The 27,315-nt window shown below is 36.9% G+C and overlaps 1 protein-coding gene and 1 long non-coding RNA gene across 3 annotated transcripts in view; one reads left to right on the top strand and one right to left on the bottom strand.

The window, feature by feature from the left end:
- Positions 1-18: 18 nt before the first annotated feature.
- On the top strand, positions 19-15,333 carry LOC309636819. The gene is made up of 2 exons (XR_014250242.1): positions 19-461; positions 704-15,333. It is a non-coding gene; the product is annotated as an uncharacterized lncRNA (long non-coding RNA).
- The window catches only part of RSF1 (remodeling and spacing factor 1), a 179,515-nt gene continuing 166,652 nt past the window's right edge, over positions 14,453-27,315 (bottom strand). For both annotated transcript variants that reach the window (XM_082410310.1, XM_082410311.1), the window contains exons 12-16: positions 24,785-24,852; positions 23,458-23,665; positions 21,558-21,778; positions 19,104-19,292; positions 14,453-17,002 (exon numbers count right to left, since the gene is read on the bottom strand). In XM_082410310.1, the coding sequence (XP_082266436.1) occupies positions 16,434-17,002; positions 19,104-19,292; positions 21,558-21,778; positions 23,458-23,665; positions 24,785-24,852 (1,255 nt within the window). In that variant the 3' untranslated portion in view covers positions 14,453-16,433. The remainder of the gene's footprint in view (positions 17,003-19,103; positions 19,293-21,557; positions 21,779-23,457; positions 23,666-24,784; positions 24,853-27,315) is intronic.

Raw genomic sequence — 27,315 nt, 5'->3', positions numbered from 1 at the left:
GCGCCATCTACCATAGAAATGAGACGTTCTAGGGCAAACTCTTGGAGGTCTGAGAGGACCGAGTTTGTCACGTGACTCCCTTTTCTCTCTCCCTCCCATTTCTGAGGCTCCAGGCTTGCAATAACGGAGTGTTCTCTCTCCGAAATCCTACCTCAGGGTCTTCACAGCAACCCTGTGAGAGAGGAAGCACCACAAATAATAAATTACTTTTTCTGCGGAAGGGGAAACGGAACCGTGAGACAAGGAGTCCTTGCCTGAGGTTGCGTAGGAAGTAGAGACCACACTGATTTACAGGTCGGAGGTCTCCTAACTGGGTTCTACTCTTCTCACCTGCGCCCTCCTCATTTAGGCCTGTTCACGTCTCAACAGCCACGCCCCAGATCTCAGTCTAGGTCCTAAGGCCGTCCTAGTGCACGAGTCACATATCCCCTGGTCTCAGACGGGCAAACGAGCGCAAAGAGGTAATTAATTCTAGGTGAAGAGCTAGTTATGTCAGTAAGCAGATGGGGCGCTGAAGGGAAAAGAATTAATCCACTAGATTTGGATTTTTTGCTTTATTTCTTCGTTAGGCACCGAAGAGCAAAGTAATAAGAGCAAGAAAAACTTCTAAAATAATCTTAATAGTAGCTAATGGTAACTGGGTGTTATGTGTCAGGCACTGTTCTAAGCACTTTACCCTTATTATTTCTTCATTTCCTCTTAGTGACAACGATGTGGCAGAGGTGGAGTTGAAAGAAGGAGAGCTAGTGGAAAGTATGTACCAGGAATAGATAGATCCTGAGATCCTGAGGCTTCCTTACTGACATGCGGACACATGGTGGCTGTCAGCTAGGACCTCTGTGGGAACTATCAGCTGGAACACATTTACATAGCCTCTCCCTGTGGCCTGAGCTTCCTCACAGCACAGCAGCTGGGTTTCGAAGTTGAGTATCCCAAGAAATAGACTGATAGAAGCTGCATGGCCTCTTCTCACTTAGCCTTGGAAGTTACAGAGTGTAACCACAGGTAGGATATGCTGGATTTTTCATCTTTTTTTTTTTTTTTTTAATGAGCTTTGTAGTACTATATATGCCTTGAAATGCTTGCATCCCTGGCTAAACATCTTGACTGCAGGTTTGGGACAGACTTTGAGGCAGAGGCACCCAACTAAACTGTGCCCAGATTAATGACCAACAGAAACTGTGAGATAGTAGCTGCTGGGTTTTTGTTTTCTTTTCTTTTTTTTTTGGCCGCACCACGCGGCATTCGGGATCTTAGTTCCCTGACCAGGGATCTAACATGAGCCACCTGCAGTGGAAGTGCAGATTCTTAACCACTGGGCCATCAGGGAAGTCCCAAATAGCTGTTGTTTTAAGTCACTGAGTTTTGGGGTAAACACAGCAACAGATAATTAATACACTAACTAAAGAGAGGAGAAAGAGAAAGAACCTTGAACAGTATTAGCCACTGTGCTGCTCCTTAAACACTTGACTTGGCAAGCTTATCCATGCCCATTATTTGAATTACCCTGTGTGGATGATTCCCAAATCTGTATCTCCATCCCGGAATTGTCTCATGAACTACAGACATTTACACCCTACAGCCTACTAGACATCTCCACTTGGAAGTTCCACAGGCACCTGTCATTCAACTTATCAAAAATTGAACTTATAAAGTATGGACTTTGGGTGATGATGTGTCAATGTAGGTTCATCAGTTGTAACAAATGTACCACTCTGGTGGAGGATGTAGATAATGGGGGAGGCTATCATGAGTGGGAGGGGGAGTATATGAGAATCTCTGTACCATCCCCTCAAACTTGTCGTGAACCTACAACTGCTCTAAAAGAATAAAGTCTTAATGAAAAATGTTGAATTTACAGGAGTTCCCTGGTAGCCTAGTGGTTAGGATTCTGGGCTTTCACTGCCGTGGCCCGGGTTCAATCCCTCGTTGGGTAACTAAGATTCTGCAAGCAAAAAAAGCAAAAAAAAAAAAAAAAAAAGTTGAATTTACAATCTTCTCACTCAATTCTGTTATTTCTTCAATGTCCTGTTTTATGAAAAAATACCACCTTCCATTTAGTTGCTCAGGTTAGAAACCTTGGACTTAGCCTTATTTCCTTCCTCTCTTTCACTCTTCATATCCAGTAATAATAACAATATTTATCATTATTATTATTATTTTAACAAGAAAATAGCAACTAACACTTATGGAGGGCTTATGTGCTAGGTACTAACTGTTTTAGGCACTTTATATGTATCAACTCATTTAATCTTCACAGCAACCCTAGGAAATAAATGCTGTCATTATTCCTATTTTACAAATAAGAAAACAAGTAAGAAGGTTGAAGTAACTTGTCCAAGGTCCATAGCCACCAAGTGGCTGAGTATGATTTAGAACCTAAGCTGCTGGGCAGCACAGCCTACACCCTTCAACCACTACATTCTAATGCCTCCGATCAACCAAGTCCTGTCATTTCTTAACTCCTATCTCATGACCTGACCCCTCACTCTTCCTCCAGCCCACCTCAAGCCATGTCACCTCTTAATTAAACTGTTGTAAGAGCCTCCAAATTGGTCTTCATTCAGTGAACCCAGAGGCCCCATAGTCTTTGGGATAAGAGATACAGGAAGGATTATAATCTTGTGTGGTAAGTGTGGTATTGAAGTCTGCACAGACCCAAGTGCCATGGGATTGCTCTGCATGAGAATCCAGAGAGCACTTCATGGAGAACTGGGACTTGAGAGTGAGGAGTTCAAAGACAGAGAAGGAAAAGAAGGAGTGGAGGTGATTCCATTCAATGGCACAAAAGAGGCATGAGATGCTTGAGAACTGCAAGAATTTGTGTGTGGCACATGATGGCATGGTGGGGCTAGAAAGTAGGCAGGGACAATCTGGGAAGGGCTATGTACAGCAGGCCCTTGGCATTCATAGATAGCCTGCCACAAATTATCCCTCAAATCTGTAACAATTTCTAAGACAGATGGTGAGGTGATAAATGAGCCCAGGTGACTGCCCTGCAATGACACTCAACTTAGCTTTCTTGCCTCTTTCCATGACTTAACTTACCTTACCACTCTCACAAAACCATACTTCATTGTGTGGGTTTCTTTCTTTTGGGGAGGGGGTGGGAGGAGAGGATATTATATACGCTATCATATTCTTGAATTTAAGGTTTTGAGAAGGTCTCTATTAACATACTGGGACAATGTCAGGAGTCTGGTGTGAGCTAAAGTTAACTTTTATAATGTAGTGGATGGATAAACAGATAGACAAGTAAAATTAAATAGCTGAAGAAAAAAACATGAAGGGGGGGAATCTCAGGAAAAAAACTATTAAAAAATTAAAATCATAAAGTGAGAAAATAAATTAGATAAAAGAAAATAGTGGTTTTGTATTCTGTGCTAACCCAGGTTAGTCTTTCACTCTTCATATCCAGTAATAATAACAATCTTTATTATTATTATAATTTTAACAAGAAAATAACAACTAACACTTATGGAGGGCTTGTGTGCTAGGTACTGTCAGTCTTTTTCATTTTAACCATTCTAGTGGGTGTGTAGTATACCTCATTGTGGTTTTAATTAGCATTTCTCTGATAACTAATGGTGTTAAAGCACTTTTTCATGTGTTTATTGGCCATTTGTGTATATATATACACACACACATATATATATATTTGGTTTGGTTAAGTATATTTTCTAATCTTTTGCCAATTTAAAAAAATTGGATTGTCTTTTTATTGTTGAGTTTTAGGAATTATTTATTCTGGATACAAATACTTTTTCAGATGCCTGTGTTATGAATGTTTTCTCCCAGTCCGTGGTTTGCCTTTGGATATTCTTAATGGTGTCTTCTGTTGAGCAGTTTTTAATTTTGATGAAGCCTAATTTACTCATATTTTCTTTCATGGTTATTGCTTTTAATATCCTGTCTAAGAAATGTTTGGTTACTCCAAGGTTGTGAAAATATTATCCTATTTTTTTCTAGAAACTTTATAGTTTTGGCTTTTCTGTTAAGGTATGTAGAGTGACTTGGAAGCCATATGGGCAGACAACCCTCTTTAGAAGTTTGGCTTGAAGGAGTGCAGGTGAGTGGGGTTGGTAGCTAGAAAGGAAGGTAAAGAATCAGGGTAGTAAATGGATGAACTATGTGGAATGTTAATTATATGTCAATAAAGATGTTAAAGGATTAGGGTAGAGTTTAGTTTGTTTTTGCTTTTTGTGTGTGTGTTTGTTTTAGGGATAACAAGGAATATTACAGCATGTGTGTAGGCTGATGGCAATGATTTAGGTGAGAGAGAAAGAAGGAAGATAAAGAACTTAGCAGGGATGACTGCCTGAAATGTCCTTAACAAGGTGCAAAGGAATAGGATACTTCTGAGCTTATGTAAAGTGGTTGATATTTGTCCAGGGGAGACCCATCTGGGTGAGGTGATATCTTGTGATTTTGATTTGTATTTCTCTAATGATTAGTGAGGTTGAGCATCTTTTATTTGCTTTGTTGGCCATTTGTATATCTTCTTTGGAGAAATGTATGTTCAAGTTTTTTGCCTATTTAAAAATCAGATTTTTGTTGTTGTTGAGTTGTAGTAGTTCTTTATCTATTCTGGGTATTAACCCCTTATGAGATATATGATTTGCAAATATCTTCTCTATTCCATGGATTGCCTTTTCATTCTGTTGTTTGTGTCCTTTGATGTTCAGAAGTTTTTCATTTTGATGTAGTCAAATTTATCTGTTTTAGTTTTCTTTTGTTGCCTGTGTTTTTGGTGTTATATCCAATGAATCACTGCCAAATCCGATGTTGTGAAGCTTTTCCTCTATGATTTCTTCTAAGATTTTTATAGTTTCAAGTCTTTCATTTAGGTCTTTGATCCATTTGAGTTGATTTTTGCATATGGTGTTAGGTAAGGGCCTAACTTCATTCTTTTGCATGTGGATATCTAATTTTTTCAGCACTATTTGTTGAAAAAACTGTATTTTCCCCTATCAAATGGTGTTGGCACTCTTGTCAAAAATTATTTGACCATGTATGGGAGGGTTTTTCTGGGCTCTATATTTTGTTCCATTGGTCTATATGGCTGACTTTGTGCCATGTGTCTTTTTACTATGCTGTTTGATTATTGTAGCTTTGTAGTAAGTTTTGAAAGCAGGAAGGGTGAGTCTCCAACTTTTTTCCTTCTTTTTCAAGATTCTTTAGGCTATTCAGGGTCCCTTGAGATTCCATATGAACTTTAGGATTAATTTTTCTAATTCTGCTGAAAACATATCTTAGTGTATAGTATTAACATTTTAACTGTATTAAGTCTTCCAATCCATGACATGGGATGTCTTACCATTTATCTGTGTCTTCTTTAATTACTTTCAGCAACATTTTGTAGTTTTCAGTGTACAAGTCTTTCACTTCTTTGGTTAAGTTTATTCCTGAGTAAAAAATCAGTTGTATTTCTATACATTAGCGATGAACGACCTAAAAATAAAATTAAGAAAAACAATTCTATTTATAATACCATCAAAATGAATAAAATACATAGGAATATATTTAACAAAAGAAAACTACAAAACGTTCTTGAAAAAAATTAAGGAAGACCTAAAATAAAAGGAAAGACATCTCATGTTCATTTATTAAAAGACTTACTATTGTTAAGAAACCAATATTCCTTCAAATGATCTGCAGATTACATGTAAGCCCTATCAAAATTCCAATTGCCTTTTTGACAGAAATTGATATACTGAACCTAAAATTCATATGAAAATTCAAGGTACCTAGAATAGTCAAAATAATCTTAAAAAAAAAAAAAAAAAGCCAAGTTGGAGGACTCACTTCCTGATGTCAAAACTTATTGCGAAGCTACAATAATCAAAACTGTATAGTACTGGCATAAGGATGAACATATGCATAAGTGGAATCAAATTGAGAGTCCAGAAGTAAACTCATACATTTTTGGTCAATTAAGTTTTGACAAGGATTCCAAGATAATTCAGTGGGGGAAAGGACAGTCTTTTCAATAAACGGTGCTGGTACAACTGGATAGCCACATGCAAATAAATGAATTTTGATCTTTACCTCACATCATATACAAAAATAACTCAGAATGAATCAAAGATCTAAACATAAACTTATAAAACTCTTACAAATATAAAACATAAATCTTTGTAACATTGCATTAGGCAATGGTTTCTTAGGTAAAACATCTAAAGCACAAGCAAAGAAAAAACCCAGAAAAAAATTGGATGTCATCAAAATGAAAAACCTTTGTGCGTCAAAGGACAGCATCAAGAAAGTAAAAGACTAACCTGCAGAATTGGAGAAAATATTTGCAAATCATATATTTGGTAGGGGTGTGGTATCCAGAATATATAAAGGACACTCAACAATTTAAAAGACAGATAACCCAATTTAAAAATGGACAAAGGATTTAAATAGATGTTTCTGAAAAGAAGATTTACAACTGGCCAGTAGGCACATGAAAAGATGTTCAACATCATTAATCATCAGGGAAATGCAAATCGAAAACACACTGAGAAACCACTTGATATCCACTAGGATAGCTATAACAAAAAAAGACTGACAATAAGTGTTACTGATGTGGAGAAATAGGAACCTTCGTGCATTGCTAAAATGTAAAAAGATGCAGATGCTGTGTAAAAGAGTTTAGCAGTTCCTTAAAACTTGAAACAAAGAGTTACCATATAATCTAGTAATTCCATTCCTAGCTATGTACTTAACAGAATTGAAAACATATGTCCACACAAAAACTTGTACACAAATGTTTATTATTCTTAATAGCCCAAGAGTAGAAACAATCCAGTATCTCTCCACTGATGAATGGATATACAAGATTTGGTATATCCATAGAATAGAATATTATTCATCCATGAAAAGGAATGAAGTGCTGATTCATGCTAAAATATAGGTGAAATCATGAAAACATGCTAAATAAAAGAAGTTAGACACAAAAGGCCACATATTGTATAATTCCACTTATATCAAATGTCCAGAATAGGCAAATCCTTACAGACAGACAGTAGATTAGTGGTTGCCAGGGACTCGGGGGGGAGGGATGGTGAGTGACTGCTAATAATATGGGGTTATTTTGGGGGGTGACAACAACCTTGTGAATATACTAAAGACCATTGAATTGTACACTTTAAAATGGTGAACTTTATGGCATGTGAATTATATCTCAGCTTTAAAAACCAAGAAGAAAGATTTTAAAATAAAATTGACAAGAACTTTTATTTTGGAAACCATTGCATAAGCACATCCAGACTATTAAAAGTGGCTGTGTCATGGAGAGGACAGTCATCCTGAAGGCTGCTTCCTAGCCTTCTCTCCCCTTCCAATGTGCCTTTTCTGGTTGTGGGTCCCTGCCTTTCATCCTTGCCTCTTTGGCACTGTCCTGATTCTGCGTATAGTATCTCCCAGTAAAATTTCAGCCTTGCCTTCTCAATCAGTCTGAATCTGAAGCCAACTTTCTGATTTTCTAGAATTGAGTCAGCTTGCTTCTCTTTGATGTTGGTAAGCCCTAGTTAACCTCAAAATTCATCCTTAAAAAAAAAAAAAGATGCAATTACTGGCATCCCACTAGCAAGCAATAATGCCAAAGAGAAAAGAAAATGGACATTTCAAAAGAAAAACATGAAACAATTGCAGGGAAAAGGGAGGACCATCTCCCATATTGTAAATTTCAGCTTTCTGTAACAATTGTTCCTCATGATGGAGTTCAGGTATGTTCTTGAGAAGCCTGCTAGGGTCCTAGAGTTTCTCTTCGGAATTTCTGACATTTCAGTGAGAGTTTTCAAATATAGTTTAATATTTCTATAACCTATTTATTTTAAAGACTGGTAGTCAAGTAGGAAACAGATTGGATGGGAGACAGGATGACACTTGTTTTCCATGATAAGGGAGAGCTTTGTATTGAGAAAGTGAATATAGAGGGATGGAGGTCAGAGAGAAATCAATGAGATGGGAAGACCCAGAGCAGGCAAGAGGGAAGGGGCCAGATCAAGGACACAGGCAGAGGGGATGTGGCAAAAACAGAGGTGACATCTGTTCCTTGGAGACTGGAGAGACGGACGGGTGCTCGAGTGTGGATAAAGTGGCTCTGAAATGGGCAAAGAGGAACAATAAGGAAGCTATACGTGACCTATACCATGAACTAGTAAGTTCCTAGTTGACTTTGCTTTGCGGATGACTTTATGTGTAAAACTAATGTTGCAAATATGAATTCACGTTTCCTTAGAGTGTTTTTTCTTTTTTTTTCATTGTAGACTTTTAGGACCTTAAAGAGCTTATGCAAAGTGATTGAAGAATCAGAATGACACACAAGCATTCATCTCACCCAACATTTAATTTAGTTTCACTAGAAAGTTTTCATTACTTTTTATAATTCTACCGCTACTAAATGATCACAGTATAGTAGACCAATTCTCAGATTTTAAAAGAAAAGAACTCTTTTACATTCTCTGGTCTCATAACCTGAAAGGGATGTGGGTCGACAGTCATGTTCTGGACCCCACTGTCAGCTCCAGAAAAGAGCTTTGAACTCTCTCAAGGCTGCCACAGCGCTGTCACCCTTAGCCTCCAACACAGCATCTCACTCATATTTGACCAATTCAGTTTAAGTGAACATTTCAAATAAATCACTAAGCAGCACTGTAGCTGGTCATTTCTTGCCAGCATAGATCAGCTTTCACTCCACTAAGTGAAATTCTGATCCAAAAAGTTCTTTACCTAAATAGTTTATCAATATTTTAAATGAGAACTGCAAGTAATGAACTCCACTAGTTTGTTGGGGAAAAAATGAGTTCGTTGTGCATCCTACTGTATTCCAAGAGTAAGGAAAATCTATCAAATCAACATTTGTAGATGAGAATTATACTCAGGATTGGAAGGGCCCCTTAAATGTCTAACCCCTTTTTAAATGTGTTGATCTATCATAGTCCTGCCAAATGGCAGTTCAGCCTAAACCCAAACATCCCCTATTGGTGACAGTTCACATCCAAGTTATTAGAGAACTCTGTAAAAAAGAGTTTCCATAGAATAAACGGAAAGCTTTTGCCTACGGCTTCTGCCCTCTGGCCTAGTTCTGTGCTCCCACAGGGCCACACAGAACAAGTCCAAGGCCTCTTTAATGTGTCCGTTCTCCAGAGGCTAAAGATAGAAATCAAGAATAGCTTCCTAATATCTATAATTCACATCCTTGGCAAATAGCCTTAAACATTATTTTGGGGAAATTGATGCACTGGCAAATTTACTTTCTAGATAGTAAGAGAACAATTCATCTATTCCTGGGGTGATAAAAATTTTCAACCTTCATCAACTTAATGAAAATTCTTAACTTTCTATGTGCTACAAAGTTTAAAATAAACTAAGTTTGCAAACACATCATGCTAAATACATCAAATTATTTAATTTTTTTATTATGACAATTGACATATATTAAGTGAAAGAAATGACAGAAGTATTATAATAAAACATTTTGAAAGAAAATTTACACAATTAGGCCAATAGCCATCAAATAGCTTTGGGCCTATCTTATAACACCAAGAGTTTTGATCAGACTATAGTGAGACACTGAACATTTCATTAACAAAAATATTGGCATGAGCCACAATGTATTCTGGTTGTCACTAACAAGGAATATTGTATTTAAACAACTATGCACTGCAATTCTAACACACTAGGTGTTCATACACTGCAGTTAACCCCTGAAGCTTTAAGCTACCAGGAATTCCTATATTTTCTATGCACAAAATTTACTTTGTGCATTATTGGACTCACATTTCCAGTTTTCAAATCTCTTCCCCCCCCCCCGATACATGCAGTATGTCATACGTGGCAGAGAGCATGCCAGCTTCTCCTGTTAAACTAATAGCACGTTCCTTATTACTTCAAGAGTTTTATGCTAATCTTGGAGTTTCTGCTTTAGCTCTCATCTCCTAGAAACAAAATAAAGCATTCTGAGAACCTATTCCAGGAATAATTTTTTATGCATAGGAAAATAAAGCATTTCATATAAGCATGTCTGAAAATCCAAGAGGCATTCTGATTAAACACTCCCTGGATCCTAGCTACTACTTTAAAATTAAAATGCAAATCTAACATAAGCCATCTACAAATTCTTATCTGAAATTTGTATTCTTTGCCTGGAAATAAATGATTCCCAGGCTTCATTTCTGAACGGATGAGGAGAGCAAAGAAACTGACATCCTACACTAACTGACAATAGATACAGGTAACTTAGGTAGAAGTTATGGATTTAATTCTTTACAAGAATACAGTTGCGCTACAAAGGTGAGAAATTAGAATGGTAAATTATCAGATGGCAAAAAGTAATGGCACTTAAACAAAGGTGTCAATATAACTTATGGTACAATGTGCCATATAAGGCTTCTAGAATCAGCAGATTTACAAGATTTCAAAATACTTTTTATCAAGTAAGAAGGGAATTGGAATTTGAATCTGATATCCCTTCCTGCCATGCCTCCAGCAGACAGATATTCCTGTGGAATTAAGTCTACTGAATTGAGTCTACAAGAACCAAATCAAACAATTCTAGTTTCTCCTTCTTTTACAGATTGCAAAGAAACCAAGCTCTGTTCCACTCCCAAACCCCATCCCAGCACAGGACACATCCTTTCAAGGTGTATACAAAACCTCCTGGCAGGTTTGGGCAAGCTATAATTCAGATACCATTATCAAGACTCTACTTTGAGAACAAAACATCAGACCAACACTGAGAATACCCTAGTTAGGCATCATGAAAATCACGCACTTTAAGAATATGCTGCTAAATGCCAAATTTGGGCCATTATAGCTGTTCTTAAATTGAAAATTCATTTACACTAATATAAACTAGATCTGTGTATATATGTCTACATGTGTGTATATGTGCGTATGTGTGTGTGTGTGTGTAATTTTCATGCAATGATCTTAAAGCTTTGGAGACAGGGTTATTAGCCTAATTTCAAGGCTTGTCCATATAGCAGTATTGATGTACACCAACTCTGCTAAAGGGCAGGATAATGAAAAAGACCATGGCACAAATTTTTAAACAATTTTAGGTTTAATTACATAATGCACCTGTAGATGTTCTAGCATAAACACAATTGTAAAAATCTACATCCTATTTTAGGGTATTTTTCCACCTCCCCTCCCTTAAAAGCTGTACAGTTATAAAAAAATGTGACTCTCAAGCAAAATAAACTTTTTTTTTTGCAACATACAAAATAAGTTAAATGATTCAGAAGGTCTTGAGCCATTAAGTTTCCCAATGATTGTGTTCTTGGCCATTCATAAGCACAACATGCAGCTAGCTCCTGGTCTAAGAACAGAACTCAATAAATACATGTCAAACAAAACCCCAAACACTTGAATTAGATTTTAGAAACTGATGAAAGTCAAGAAAATATATAGTTAGGGTTAACAATTCCATTCTTAACTTACATCATCCAGTGGCAAAATGAACAAGGCAGGTCACTCAGTCCCTAGTGCATTTTCTAGCTTGTACCGGTTTGGCAAAAAACACAAATGTAGTTCCTTTAAAAATGTTTTTTCTCATTCAAAATGTCTAAGGAGCTTAATTAATAAATTTCTACTTGTCCAATAATTTGTTATGCCCTCTCATATAACTTATGCATAGGATAGACATCTTGGTTATTAAAATAAAAATCTTTATTAACTGAAATCACTACAATGTGTCAGAATAGGGTTTGCAGCATTTCCCAGAGCGAAATGGTATAAACATGAAAGGAAAAAAAATTGAGCTTACATGACAAAAATGAAAAAATTCACTAATGGAATCATATCCTAATCAATTTCTGAGAGGGTTTATATGAATTTTTAGAAAGTGTCGAGTGTACCACCTAGAGTAGCTATATACCAAGAGCACTACATTTTTGCTTATTAATGACTGCTTGCTTGCTGGAGAATGACAATCTTCAATATATGTTACATAGTTACTTAGCAATTCTTGGCACTCAAAATGTTAATGATAATTTAAGAGTGAAATATTTTGAAAACAAATTATTAAGTATACATATAACAAAATAACTCAGTTTCAATACACTGATAGCAAAGGGTCTTGTCTTTCAGGATTGGTATAAAAACAATGAAGTAAATCAGCAGTTAGCTTGCCACTTCCAAGGTAGGTTTACAGGTACAAACTGGGAATGGTGGATAAAATAGGAATGGAATTTATTCTAAGAAAGTTTAATAACAGATATTAAGCAGAGGACTAGGTAGATACAGAAGGTATGCAGTCTTGGCATTCTTGCTTCTTGGGAGAACCAGGATGTTAAACCAAGAAGAGGAACTTCCCTATTTTTCTCTAGGCTTTGTGTAATTAAATGATGTTCATAATTTCACATCAGTTACAATTATGTCTTATTTTTTATAGTGTCAAATAATTTCAAAGGGTTCATTTTTATTTCTTCTAACATCTAAGATATGTATATACATATTAATTTATATATATATATATACACATACATATATATGTTTATTCCATTTAAAAAAAGATCTGGGTCTTTGAATACTTGTCCTATAGCTGTGAGGCAATGCCATGAATCAGGGACCTGTTTGTTCCACTGTGTTGGTGGAGGGCAGTTCACAACTTTTTCTGAATATTAAACTTGTAAATTCATTAGGTTCCTTTCAATTGTATGGTAGAACTAGCGAACAGTTAACATCTCTTATCCCCACAAACATAAGCTAAAAAGGCATTCCTTGTGACAGAGGAAATTCCATCAGTCCCACTTAAAAATAGCTAACATCTCCCCACCTTTTAAACTCTAAATAACAGTAAACACCTACATTTTTCTTAATATATGTTCTTTGCCCAAATGCATATTATGGGATGGGTTCTATCAATCAAAAAGTAAAAACTGGAGTTTGTAATGTCCTGTTAAAGTTAATTTGTTTAAAAATCTTTTTTTCAACAACTTCTTTAGCATTTGAAGTCCTTGATTCTTTGGTAGATCATTTTTAAAAAATTATCAGTAGACATCAATTTATTCTAAATGAAACTCCTTTTAATTCTTGGAATCTGCAAGCTTGACCAACTGGAAAAAGACGTGCCAAGGAAACCCGACCTCAATAAATCAGATATATTCTTTGAGAATGTCGCTGCCGTCATTCTCTAGTAATGTGCCAACAACAGAAAACGTTTACACGAAACACTATTTCATCAGCACAAGTCTATAAAACCAAAACATGTTATTTTCAGTCTGAGTTCTTTTCACATATTTTAATTCAAAGTTTCTGCTTTGTGAAAATTTGTCTAGTTTTCAAACCTTTACAGAAACTGCAAACTAAATATTCTGAGTACTAAACTACATCTCCCCTTAATATATTTGCTATAGACTGTGGAGTTTGATAATGGGAGTCCAATTTGTATTTCCAAAAAGGGGGTTTAAAGTATTAAAGGGCTCTATTACATAGCAGCTATTGGGAGCCTAAATCCATGGTTAGTACTCTAATTACAAGGATCCAAGATGTTCTAAACTCTAGATGAATTGCTGCTTTCCTATACTCTGTCCAGTTCCTAATGACTGAATTATGTCTTTGGAAATAGAAAATGCACTTTTTCCTACATTTTGTTTTTTTTTAACTTCTTCAAAGCATGTTCAGAGTTAGTATTTCAGCAAACACAGACTCTCTGAGGGACTGAATCTAAACACCAAGCAGCAGAATTGTTTTTGAACTGTTCAACATTTAATCAGCCATAATTAACCTACCTGCATGATAACAATTTGTAACTATCAGGTGCTTAGATTGCACTCTTTGTAGATGAAGCGTAGTTAACTGGTTTAATCAGAATGTGAAGGGAATTTTCAAAGGGAAACACTATCAAGTTCACAAACACTGAATTCAAGTTTGGTAAATAACAGGCAGCAAAAATGGTATCAATGTCAGTGGGACAGTTGCTAAATAGAATACTCAGTCCTTACTAAGATAAAAATTACCTTTTGCTCTCTATAGCAGAAGAGTAAAAAGAACTCCTTATTTCACATTAGGCATCCTGTAAAATAAATAATCTACCCATTTAATACTTCTTCTTGTCATTTGCTTAACTGAAGAAAACTAATAGGCTGAAGCAGAAGCTGGTGTGTCCAGAGGTAGAGAGAGGGTACATGGGAGTTTCTGCACCTTAGTGGCTTTACCCAGCTGTGGGACTAAAATGGTAGCAGGAGACGGGGCAGGATAGGCCACCTGCACATTCTAACCACTTACCTTGCATTAATAGGAATCCTTCTATTGCCTGCCTGTTTTAGATAGTGAAAAAGGCCAACATTCTTAACTGACTTTCAAATAAATGAAACAAACCTAGCCAGAAAGCAGGCTTGGTAAGTGAATGTGGCTCTTTACATAGCCTTACTTACTGTCTGTGAATGGAAGCCCTTCCCTCCCTTCTGGTGGAACACCGTCTCAAAATAAAAATTACAACTTGCTTGGAACCACATGCTGTTGGTGCATCCTATTTTTAGGCTGCTTTCATTCTTTTATTTTTTATACAGATACATGTACACTGCTAGAATCAAAGCAAAAATATTAATGGGTAGGTACTACAGAACTAAAGTGAAACAAAACAAAAAAACCCAAGAACCAACAAGTGAAAAACAACAGCTATAAACTTTCAAGGCCAAAAGATAAGATTTAAGGGCAACACCTGTGGAGGGAGGAAAAGGAGTATAAAGTTTCTAGAGAGGTATTTATAATGCAAGTCTAATGCCAGCTTTTTAATAATAAAAAAGAGAAGTGCTTTACTACACACTGACTAGCACATATAATGCTTAATGGAAAGAAAAATTATGAAGTTCCTTGGGCCAGCAGCAGATATGGTGTGTCCATTGCCGGCAACAGACACAACACTGGAACAGAAAACCCAATCCCAGGGCAAAAGTATTCACAGAAGTAATGGCTGAAGGTTTCAGAATTTGACAGGCAAGGTTTAATCACAAGTGCTACACTCTGTACAATGTTATTTATGGCTCTGCCTGAAATTTTACAGCTGTAACAGAAACTAAGACAAGTTCATATTTTAGTGTCAATTACATGTTAGATATTTAGTTAGTTACAAACCCCTTTTTCTTGAAACAAAGGGCTTATCTTTCTTTAAAGTGTTGAGATGTTTGAAAAGGATGTCATACCTATTAAGTACATTGGCGGTTTTCAATCAATTCTATATTGGTCGTGTGACTATTAATGAATTTTAATAGAAGTCTAATGGCCAAAGGCCAAAACTACATTCAAACCCTGCTAATATATCCAGGCAGATAGGAAATTCCAACACACACATACACACACACACACACACACACACACACACTAAAACTCAAACTAAAAACCTCCCAAAGGAACTGCTTTGTTTGTAGACTTCAATTTGAAGTAGATACTAAGGGCAAGAATAGACCAGTTAAAATTCACCTGAAAATCCTTTCCCCTTCTACAAATGTGCTAAAATACTGCGGTCAGCTTAGCATCCATCTCTTCATGTATGTTATGTATAGATGTACTTCTTTTAAAATGGTATTTCAGATATTTAAATATTAAGTGGCCAGAAGACAAGAGTTACACTATCTGCAAAGTTTACGGTCCACCTGGGCCTTACGAAAGACCACACTCATTTCACTAGTAATTCTCCATGATAGCATATTAAAGGCCACCTCATCACCACTGCATAAAGCTGTTTTAAAAATTTTTTTACTAGCACAATCTGGTTGTCAAAGCTTCATTATACATTTTACTGTACAAATGCTTTTCAGATGATTTTTTTTTTTTTTAAACAACAAACTCCGCTATAAGAGAAACTTAGGTTAGAGTTTTTTACGATGGTACTTTTTCGGTCTCTTCTTTATTAAGTGTGGTTATCTCCAATAGTAAACAAGCTGATTTCATGAATGCTGTTACTAAATGACTTATGTATGATGTTATCTACAATTCTCAAACTGCAACAATACAGACTTGAACTTTTAAGCAGTCTGTTAATCATCATCTATGCCATGAATGTTTAAATATAATATATATTTAATATGAAAAAGCTAAAGCACAAGTGCTTTCTCCCACCCCTAATTCTGTTTTTGGGCCCTCACAGATTCGGAATGCATTCTTATCCACCCTTTTCACAAAGTCAGGAGAGCTCAGGAAATATAAAGTCAAAAATATACAAATCTTTGTTGTTACAATAAGATTCTTTTCCCATGACTGAAATTACCAAGGACCATGAACTTGGAAAAAGAAAATCAAAAGGAATTTACAGCAATTATTTATCTTCAAAGTTCAAAACTGGTCACTTCACAGAAAGACTTCAAGGTCTGTTGAAATTTTTCTTCTAAAAAGTCATTCTGTAGTGGAGTTTTCTAGGAAAAATAAAACAGCTTTTAATAACTGGCCCGCTGGTGTGAGAGCTACCGTGGAATAAATTAGCACAAAAATGGAAAAAAGTCTTATAACTGTTCACTGTTACAGACATAATCAACAAGGTCAGTCACTCTCAAAAGCTCATCTTCCTCCTCTTCTGGTGCCCCTGCCTCCTGCCCACCACTTGTCCCATTGGGGGCCAGGCTTGCACTGGCTGTGCTGTTGTCCTTGGGGGTCTGAGGCTTCTCAGTTGGCTTGCCAATCAAGTTCTCAATGGCTTTGCCAGGACTCTGTCCATTGGTGGAAGGTAAGTCCACTAAGCTATAGTCCAAAGGGCTCCCCACCTTGCCTACATTTTCAAAGTCCTCTTCCTCATCACTGTCTATCCGATAGGGCTTTTTGGTGCTCTCTTGTTCTGAGGGCAGGACCCTGGGCTGGCTGTCATGGGCAGGCTGATCTGCATCTCCATGAGCATTGTCACAACTCTCCTCTTCGTCTGTCTCGATCCGGTGTAGCCGTTTTCGGGATGGTTTACCTTCCTCTTCCTCCTCATCTGCTTCTGAATACTCATCTGTGCTTCGACCCCGCTTTCGAACTGACCGCTTTGATTCTTTAGCTAGCTCATCATCTTCAGAGTTCTTGGATATATAGCTCTCTAGAATAAACAGCACATTTAAGCCACTGGCACAGTTAACCATTAACAGAGTTAAGTAATTCTCCTTTAACAGATTTAAGTAATTCTCCTTTTCCTCCCCACATTCATCCCATGTCCTGCTTTCAGACTTGCTTGTACGTAACTATTTCCCTTCAATAACTGGCCTTATTTCTCTCTCCTCTCAGTCCCACAACAATGCCCAATGTGATTCACAGTATACTTTGCCCGAGATTTTAGGAAAGAGCAGAATCCTTAAATTAAATGAAGATAGGCTGGTCACAAACTAAGCAACTCCTTCCCACTAGCCCTCAAATTAGGGAGTCATGTAAGCATACCGATACGGAAAGAAACTAAGCACCCAATTCAGGACATCTGAAATACTGCGCTAACTCTCATTCCATGTTATTCAGTGTCCTTGGTGGTCCTGAAACGTCTTCTCTTGTTTATACTTGACTCACCTGGTCTCATGGCTTTGCATACCATCCATATGCCAGTGACTCTCACATTTGTTTTAGGCAACCAATCCATAGGTTCCAGACTCATGTATCAAACTGCCTGCTCAACATCTATGCCTGGATTTCTAAACAGGCAGAACCAAGCTCCTAAACTTCTTCCTCAAACCTGAGCCATTCTGGTCTCCACCATCTTGGTTATTGGCAACTCTATTCTTCCAATCGCTCAGTCATCCGTGATTCCTTTCTTTCTCCCATCTAACCCAGTAGTAAATCCTATGGGTCTACTTTCAAAGTATATCCATAATTTGACTGCTTTTCACCCCTTTACTGCTACTGCTCTAGTCTCACCCACCATCATCATCACCTGGCCTATTTCAATGGCCTCCCAACTAGATTCCTAGATTTCCTCCCTGTCCCCTTCAATGTACTCATAACACAGATACCATAGCAAATTAAAATGTAAGTCAGATCATATCACTTCTCTGCTCAAAATCCTCCAATTATTTCTCATCTCACACAGAATAAATTCCAAAGTCTATACAATGGTCTACTGCACTATCTAATATGGTACCCACTAATCACATGTGGGTATCAACATTTCTTTCAGGTCTTTACTCAAATGTTATCTTCTGATTGAGGCATTCCTTTGGTACCCTATCTGAAATTTCACCTATGCTCCTTTTCTCCTTTACTTTTCTCCGTAGCATTTATCTCCACCTAATATATATTCTACTTATTTATCATGTTTATTGTCTCTCTTCCCCCAACTAAAATAAGAGTTACATGACAGAGTTATATGTTTTTGGTTATTCTTTTCACTCTTCTATTCCCAGTGCCGAGGACAGTGACTAGTTCAGTAAGTATTTATTTTTAATAGTTGAATTAATTAATTTATATCTGTCTTTAATGACACATGAAGATAAATACACATTCACCCAGATGTTTACCTCCCTTCTTTAGTCTCCCATATCCAAACATTTTTTTCCCTTGCTCTCCTGGCTTGGGCTCAAACTTAAATGACAAGGATCTATGAAAGCAAATAATCTTCAAAACAGACCATAAACAATGGAGAATTAAATATATAAAAAAGAAATGGGGGAAGGTAAGGGTTAGACTCATTTAAAATGAACTTGGGAAGAACTCTGGAATAACTACAAAGACTAAATGGATATCACAAGTTCATATTTTAGATCTTTTCCTGTACTTCTGGTATGGGGCACAGCTAAAGCTATTAAGAAATAAAAGTTTACCAAGTAAAGCTCACTGTTACGGTGGAGAGAGACAGTAGGCACCCTTGGTTTGGAACTGTTCAGGAATTCAGGACATAGGAGGTTATTTCAAAATGAGGGCCATAAATAATAAGGGAGCAGAAGAAATCTTGTTCAGATCACAATTTTCTGATACTCTTCCAGTTTCAATGAAGAATTTAATTATTACAATGAAGACCTTAAAAGTTAGTATCTTATCAAGTATCAGTTATTTAAACTATAAGTTGACCAGGCATAAAATAATGGGTTTTGTCTCAAAGATATTACAGGTTTTATTAAATTTCTAAGAAATTGTACAGAATCATCATCCTGAGTCCACTTTATAATTTGTACTGCTGTCTTGTCCAAACTTCTGTAAACTGGAGAGCTATTCCTTACCTTCACTCTCTGAGCTGGAAAGCCTACGCTTGTGAACTCGTCTGATTTCTTTACCACGTCGTAAACTCTTCTGGGAACCATCACTTTCTGAATCTTCTTTATAGTTAATTTGTCTTTTCTGATTCCTCCTTGACCGCCTTCGCCGAGTTTCTACAAAATCATCACTAAAACCATCACTAAAATCACTTTCTGTTAGAAAAAAAAAAAAAGAGGAGAAAGGAAAAAGAAATCAAGCACAATTTTTTTTTTTTTTAAAATTTATTTCTGGCTGTGCCGTGCAGCATGTGGGATCTTAATTCCCCGCCCAGGGATTGAACCTGGGACTCCTGCATTGGAAGTGCAGAGTCTTAACCACTGGACCAGCAGGGAAGTCCCATCAAGTACAAATTTTAATTCCACTAAATAGAAAAGTAGTTAGCTTAGGTTATAAAAATATAAAGCTATTAGGCAGAGTTCAGTCATAACTTTTAAATGAACAGTAATCATGTCTCTCATTTTCTTCTTAATAATATGAGTACATCTGGGGGGGCTTTAATGCCAAACCTCACAAATGTATCCTATTAGCAGTCAACCCTCAAGATTAAAAAATGTTTTACAGGGAATTCCCTGGCAGTCCAGTGGTTAGGACTCCGCACTCTCACTGCCAAGGGCCTGGGTTCAATCCCTGGTGGGGGAACTGAGATCCTGCGGTGCAGCCAAAAAAAAAAACAAAAAAACTTTTTACATAATCCTTATCTCATACAACCTAGAGCTACCCAGTGAGCTGCATGGCTGCCACAACTGCTCCTCTTGGTGGATAGTTACTACGTTGCCTCATGATAATCTGCTTTTCCTATGTATGTAGCTATATGGCTACAGTCATAGCTTCACAATGTACTGCAGAGGTTAAACTTTCTAACCACAAAAAACTGATGCGCCTGTTTCAAATAAGTACAGAACTGGAGTTATATTTTTGCCTTTTTTCCATGCGGAATTAAAATCTGCTAAATACAGCTCATGGGGCTACTTTAACTTTCAAAGCACTGCTAAGTAGCACTATTCTTGTCATGTCACCTCTGATCAATAAAACAAAGTCAGACTATGGCATTGTGTCAGAGCAGTTTTTCAGGAATGCTAACAAATTCCACTGAATCATCATATCTAGCTTTGTTTTCTAATGGATTTCAAATATTTCAAAACAGCTAGCCAACAGTTTAAAGGGGTCCCCACTGGCCAAATCTAGGGCAAAGTGTGTCAAAATAGTGATGGTAACATATATCCACCGACTGAAATAAGAATCTGTTAAGTCCACACTGATACAAAGAAATAAATATATAGGGGAGAAGAGAAAGCTCTTCCTTACAGAACACCAAGTATTAAATATAAAAGGAAGGAAGGAGTTAGAAAACTCATGAATAAATGCTAAAGCTAGTGGGTGAAACATCTGATATGGAACAGGATATTTACAGTCTCAAAATATCTTCCTATGAATTATTTATTAATTACAAAGGGAAAATAATAGAGAGACCTGGAGGACATACATTAACTCTGTGATATTCTTGCCGAAAATGTATAACTAGAATCTAATCACAAGGCTACAAAAACCCAAATGAGGTATGTTTTACAAAATAACTAGTGTGTATTTTTCAAAAATGCTACATTCAACAAAGTTTGAGGAATATTACAGATTAAAGGAGACTAAAGAGACGTGAATAAATGCAATATGTAATTCTGAACTATATCCTTGACCAGGAAAAGATGTTTATATAAAGGACAATATTGGGACACCTGATAAAATTTGAATGTATACTGTTGATTAGATAATAGTATTTTATCAATAAAATTCCTGATTCTGATATTGTACTGTGGTTATGTAAAACTCCACAAGCCTGGCCTAAGTTGGGGATATAATACTCCTGTCTGTGGCACTTCCTCAGTAAGACGACAGCTACCTATCTGCCAATCCCATAAAGCACTCCTATCTGTTCTTTTACCTGCTGTGCCTCTCATTATTTATTTAGTTAACAGAGATAAGCATAAGCTATAATAACATCAACGACTGATAATTTATAAAAACTAACAATCATAATCACCGATCATGATCTAAATGTTAGAGATAATTGGTAATCTTTCTCTAATAGCTAGACATCTGAGAAAAATGTTCTCAGATTATTAAGAATGATTCCCAAGAAACACTATGAAGGTAAAGTCTAGGCATGGAAACACTTGGCACCAAAAGGATTCATCACAATCCTAAATGAATCTGGCATGAAGTTAACATATCCATCTGTATCTATCTTCTCAGATGTGCTTTATGTGAAAGATTTAATTAGTGGTGAATCATAAGAACAGAACTCAAAGTTTCATCAGAAAGCTTATATTACAATTGAATGGAATTTTATTTTAAGAAATCTTAATTCCAGAAGTCATAAGAATTTACTGACTTCGTGAGATGTGGATACAAATTATTTTTACCAGAGTCTCTACTATTCTCCTCAGATTCCTCCTCTTCATCATCATCGGAGTACTTTTTCTTTGGAGTCTTTCTCCGCAAACGCCTGCTTTGCCTCATAGGCCGGGAGGGATGTCGCCTTAGTCTTCGGCTACAGAAATCAGTGTCGCTGTCATCATTAGATGGTGGGTCTTCTTCACTTTCATCTGGGTTCTCATCAGATACAACAAACTCATCTTGAGATCTGTCCAAGAGAAACCAAATGAATTATGATGGTACACTCAAAACCGTGAACCCGTTTTTGAGTTCTGAGTTCAAATTCTAACAAGTCCAGTGAATTATTAGGTAACGTTTAATGTAAAATATCCAGTTACCTGTATCAGTTTCCCTGTTTATAAAATGAAGAGATGTTTTGCCCCCTCTCCTTTTTTTAGAAGGAGTTATGAACATGAACTGATGCTGATTTTTGTACATAAATTGCTTTGGCCTCTTGGGAAGTCCCCCACATACCTCAAATTCAGCATGCCCAAAAGTGAACTCATTATTTCCTAACCTACTCCTCTCTTCTGTTCCCTAGCCTGGTATTTGGTACTGTCACCCATCCAGTAATTCAAAGCAGAAACCTGGTATTTATCCTAATTTCTTTCTCCCTTTTCATTTCTCACATCTAATCAATGACTCATTCCTCCGGAGTCTACCTCATAAAGGTAATATCTCAAACCTGATACCTCTTCTCAGTTCAGGCTCTCATATCCCATCTAAACTACTACAGCAACTCCCCAAAGTCTCTTTAATATCTACACTCATTTTCCCTCAGTAAATCCTCCGAATGAATGCCAGGATGAATCTTTCTGAAACATAAACCTCATATTAGTCTGGTATTTAAAACTATTCAGTGGGTTTTCATCATCTTCAGGAAAGAGTCCAAATTCTTATGCATGACAAACAAAATACTCCATCATCTGGTTCCTTTTTATGTCTTGGCCACATCTCCAGCAGGGCACTTTTTGCTGCTTCCTCAATTCTTCTTATCCTGACACACCAGGAGTTTCCTAAATATTCTATGACGTTTTATGCCTGGCTGCCCTGGACCCGATTTCTCTGCTTAGAATACTTTCTTTCCTTCACTGCTTCTAATCTCAAATTCATCAATCTGCCCAATTCATTCTTCACATTTCAGATAAAACTTTATTTCTACTCTGAGGCTTTCCTTCACCTCCCTGGATTGATCTGGCCCTTCTCTGTACCCTGACTTATGTTTTAGTAGCTATCATATCATGCAGAATGACTTTTTTGTGGTTTATATGTTTGTTTCCTCCACTAAACAATATGAGAGGAGAAACTTTGTGGTATTCTTTCCATACCTGCTCTGCAGGGAAGACTTTCCTGATCTTCCATACTGAATTACTTGCCCCAACCCAAACCCCTATGGGTCACCAGAGAACAGTTTCTAAATACTCATACCTGTCCATTTCTCACATTTGACTGGGAACCTCTCATGGTCATGGTGGCAGAAGGTGGCACAGAGGTACACCACAAATGAATGCTAACTGCTGTTCATGAAACTTAAATACAATGTTGAATATTAAACCAACAAGCATAGGGACTTCCCTTCCCTGGTCCAGTGGTTAAGACTCTGCACACCCAATGCAGGGGGCACAGGTTCGATCCCTAGTTGGGGAACTAAGATCCCACATGCCGCATCGTGTGGGCCCCCCCCAAAAAACAAACAATAACCCATAAAACTTCGTTTTAATCTAGAAAGAACCAAAATCAGCATCGCTGAATTTGTTTAAAGTATCCTGAAAACAGATTGTCTATGTGCATGAAGAACAAAAGCTCCATCAGAGCAGGGCCAAGCTTATCTGGTAGGCCTGTTCAAGCCTGGACCTAGAGAATGGGATCTACTGACAGACCACGCACCCATCACTGATCTTGAATTCATCCTCGCTCTCTTCTTCATCCAGGTTGCTGTCGCTGTCCAGATCATTTAGTCGCCGGCGTTTCTTCCGGCGAGCAGCAGCTGCCCTCTGGGGTCGTTTATTTTCTTTTCTTTCTTCATCCAAAATAGTAGAGATATCTTTTCCACGGTGGCCTGTGATAGTGGAGATATCTTTTCCTCGGCCAACTCCTGAGTCCAGGGGGAAGGGTGTAGGGCAGGTGAGGGGAAGAGAGGGAGGGAGAGAGAGAGAAAACTATATGTTTATTAAAAGCTTCCCTTTAATATCTACAGATTGTCCTTAGCAGATTTTCATTTCTTTATTTTCTTCCTACAGATATGCAATTTTCTCACAACTTTAGCTGACAGAGCTCTCTTTTGTTTATCCTACTAAATAGAAGTTTACTATGTAGAGAACTTGCTTCTTCAAAAATTTTGATATGATTCATGTACCATAATATTCACCCTTTTAAAGTGTATAATTCATAGGTTTTTAGTATAGTCACAAAGTTATGCAACCATCACCACTAATTCCAGAGCATTTTTATCACCCCAAAAAGAAACCTCATACCTATCAGCAGTCACTCAAGAATCTCTTCTTGAAAGCTGTCTTTTGGACATGGCTTTATAGAAAGAGGCCAATCCATTTTTAAATTTTTTTTTTAAACTGTGTTTGCAGGGCAGAGAATGTGAGAATTCAGCAGCAAAGATGTAAATAAGGCACACATGTCTGGAAAAGCTAGTGACTTCTTCAGTTTCACTACAAACAGCCTACTTATTATTAATCCTTTCTAGAGCTTTCATAATAACACTGTAGCACTGGTGATTTCCTACATAGCTCTTTAATTAAATTATCTTCAAATTCTTCTATTTTAATGTCACCCATTAAAGACTATGAAATTAATAAATTGATTTTTAATTGAAAGCAATCATTTAGATTCTGATTATCCATAATTTTTGTGACTTTGTAGCAGTAGTGATCTAAAAATGGAAAGACAACAGCAAAGTTTTCTGTTTGGAAGCAGAAGAAAATTTTTTAATCTAGGGAGGAACATTTAACCTAGGGAGGAACATTTATGTTTCATATCAGATTATAAAATAATACTATTTTTAAAATAATTAGAAGCTCTGAGTCTATACATTGACACCGTGTCCAGAGATTATTTTGAATCTCAGACAGTTAACATCAGTAGTGATCGTGATACATACTGAGGAGAGTAAGAAAATATGCTTGCTCACTGCTCTAATCAGGGCATCTTAGTTAACGTATTGGCCGAGTTAGATGAAAAAGAGAGAATGATAAACACATACCTCCTCCATCAGCCTCTTTGATATCATCTTCTATAGCTTCATCAATTGCTTCGTCAAACTCATCAAATCTAAAATACATACAACAATCACATTACAGCCTGTCCTGGCATATGGGTTAGGAAAATTGCCTCTGAAGTGAAAAAGGGCTGAATGTGAAACTGCTCTCTGCTACTTTGGGGCTGTGGGACTTGGATTAGACCACCTCAGTCCTGTTAACCTCAATTTCTTTGGTAAAACAGAGATTTATAAATCAGTATCTAATTCTAAGTTGTTTTTTCATTTTCAAAGATCATCTATACCAGGCAGCAACAAATATTTTTGTAATGGGCTTTGTAGACTGTACAATCTCTGTTGTAACTACTCAACTCTGCCACTGTAGTGCAAAATCAGCCACAGACAATTTAAGTGAATGAAAGTAGCTGTGTTCCAATATAACTCTATTTATAGACACTGTGATTTGAATTTCATGTAATTTTCAAATAATTTTATCCTTCTGGTTCTTTTTTCAACCATTTATCAATGTAAAAACCACTCCTAGGTCACGTGCTATACACAAACTGGCAGTGAGCTGGATTGGCCCACAGGCCAGTTTGCCAACCCAATTATACAAATCATATGACAAGGTAAACTGAACAAAATTCGTGTTCCAGAAATAATACTAAGTGTGAGGAGTATACTATTGTTGTTATTAAAGATTATATTATTATTATTATTACTGAAATTCATATACAGATGGTCAGAATTTTAAAACTAGCTAAACATACTTTTTCTCACAAGGGCTATTTCCTCCAACTTAAAGCAAAAAAACAAGACTAGATGATTCCTAAGATTTATTCACATACAAAACTCCTTTCACTTTAGAACTGAGGTGACCAAAAGATAAAGTGACTTGAAGATCATGCTAAATATGGTAATTACTAGCCACATGTGGCTATTTATATTTAAAATAATTAAACTAAAAAATGCTGTTCCTCACTAGCCATATTTCAAGTGCTCAACAGTGACATACGGCTACTGATTTCCATCCTGGACAGCGAAGAAACAGAACATTTCCATAACCACAGTAAACTGGACAGCATTGGATTAAAGTTACACAGTGATTAACAACAGAGTTAAGACCAATAGCCAGGACTTCCCTGGTGGCGCAGTGGTTAAGAATCCGCCTGCCAATGCAGGGGACACGGGTTTGATCCCTGGTCCAGGAAGATCCCACATGCCACGGAGCAACTAAGCCCGTGTGCCACAACTACTGAGCCTGCGCTCTAGAGCCCGTGAGCTACAACTACTGAACCCGTGCGCCGCAACTACTGAAGCCCGCCAGCCTAGAGCCCGTGCTCCGCAACAAGAGAAGCCACCGCAATGAGAAGCCCGCACACGGCAACGAAGACCCAACGCAGGCAAAAAGAAAAAGAGAATAAAATCAAAAATCAAAAGTCCTTTAAAAAAAAAACAATGACTAATAGCCAAATATTTTGCCTTTTGAGTTGAGAAACTCATTACAGCTATAGATTTCCTCTCGAGGAAGATATATATACCTACACAAACATAACATTTTACATATAATTTCAGAGAATTCACAAGTTTCAGGTTAAGAACTTTTCTGCTACAACATATTTTTAAATGCAACAGTTTACTTCCAATTTTTTCATGATTATAAACAATGCTATGAAAAACATCCTTATAGATATAGCTTAGCTTTTCCTTAAGATAAATTCTGAGAAAGTAAAAATCTGTGCATCTATTCATCAGGCTAGAATAACAGATTCAGATAAAGCCAGATACAAAGTTAACGGAAAACAGGATTTCTCCCAAGGACAAGATGCAGCTGTAAAGTGCCATAACAATCTATTTCTTTGAGCCACTACTACTTTCTTACTGAGACACTCTGTTTTCTAAATTCAGAGACCATCAGAACCCTTGGACAAAGGAAATTACAGCAGTAAGAATGAAACACCCACCCCTGCCTAGAGGATCTAAGTCACTTTTAACACAAATAAGCAGCCTTGATTTACATCCCAGATTCAGAGTTTGGATAAGGGGTTGGACACAACACTCCACACTCTTATCTTCATTGTTTTCAAATAAATAGGACCCTGTGTCTACCATGCTGTCCACATATGATACTGACCCTTTCACAGTCCTGCTTTGCTTTGAGCCTTACTCTTCATTTAAATTTCATCTAAACTCTACCCTTCCTCAGTATCTTTTCATAACTTTATCTTTTCTTTTGTTTGGTGAGATGCCCCTTGGTTCCACTATGAGATTTTGTTGGATTATAGGTTTGTTCCTGGTATTCTTGCTACAAATAAAATTGTTGGCTTAAAGGGCATACAAATTGTTCTTCAAGGGTTGTAGCAATTTAAAATACAACCATGAAGTGAATTTTACCATTAAGATTTTTTTGCTAATATGGAAAAACAAAATTATTTTGTTCCTTAATTTTAATTTGAATACCCAGTAAAGCCAATATTATTTTCATGTTTACTGGTCATTTTTACTTTTTCATTTGCAAGTACTGGTTTGTGTCCTTT

This window comes from Balaenoptera physalus (assembly GCF_965194825.1).
Source record: "Balaenoptera physalus genome assembly, chromosome: 10".
NCBI lineage: Eukaryota > Metazoa > Chordata > Mammalia > Artiodactyla > Balaenopteridae > Balaenoptera > Balaenoptera physalus.
Note: the sequence above shows the minus strand (reverse complement) of the source record. Positions and strands in the feature narration are given on the sequence as shown.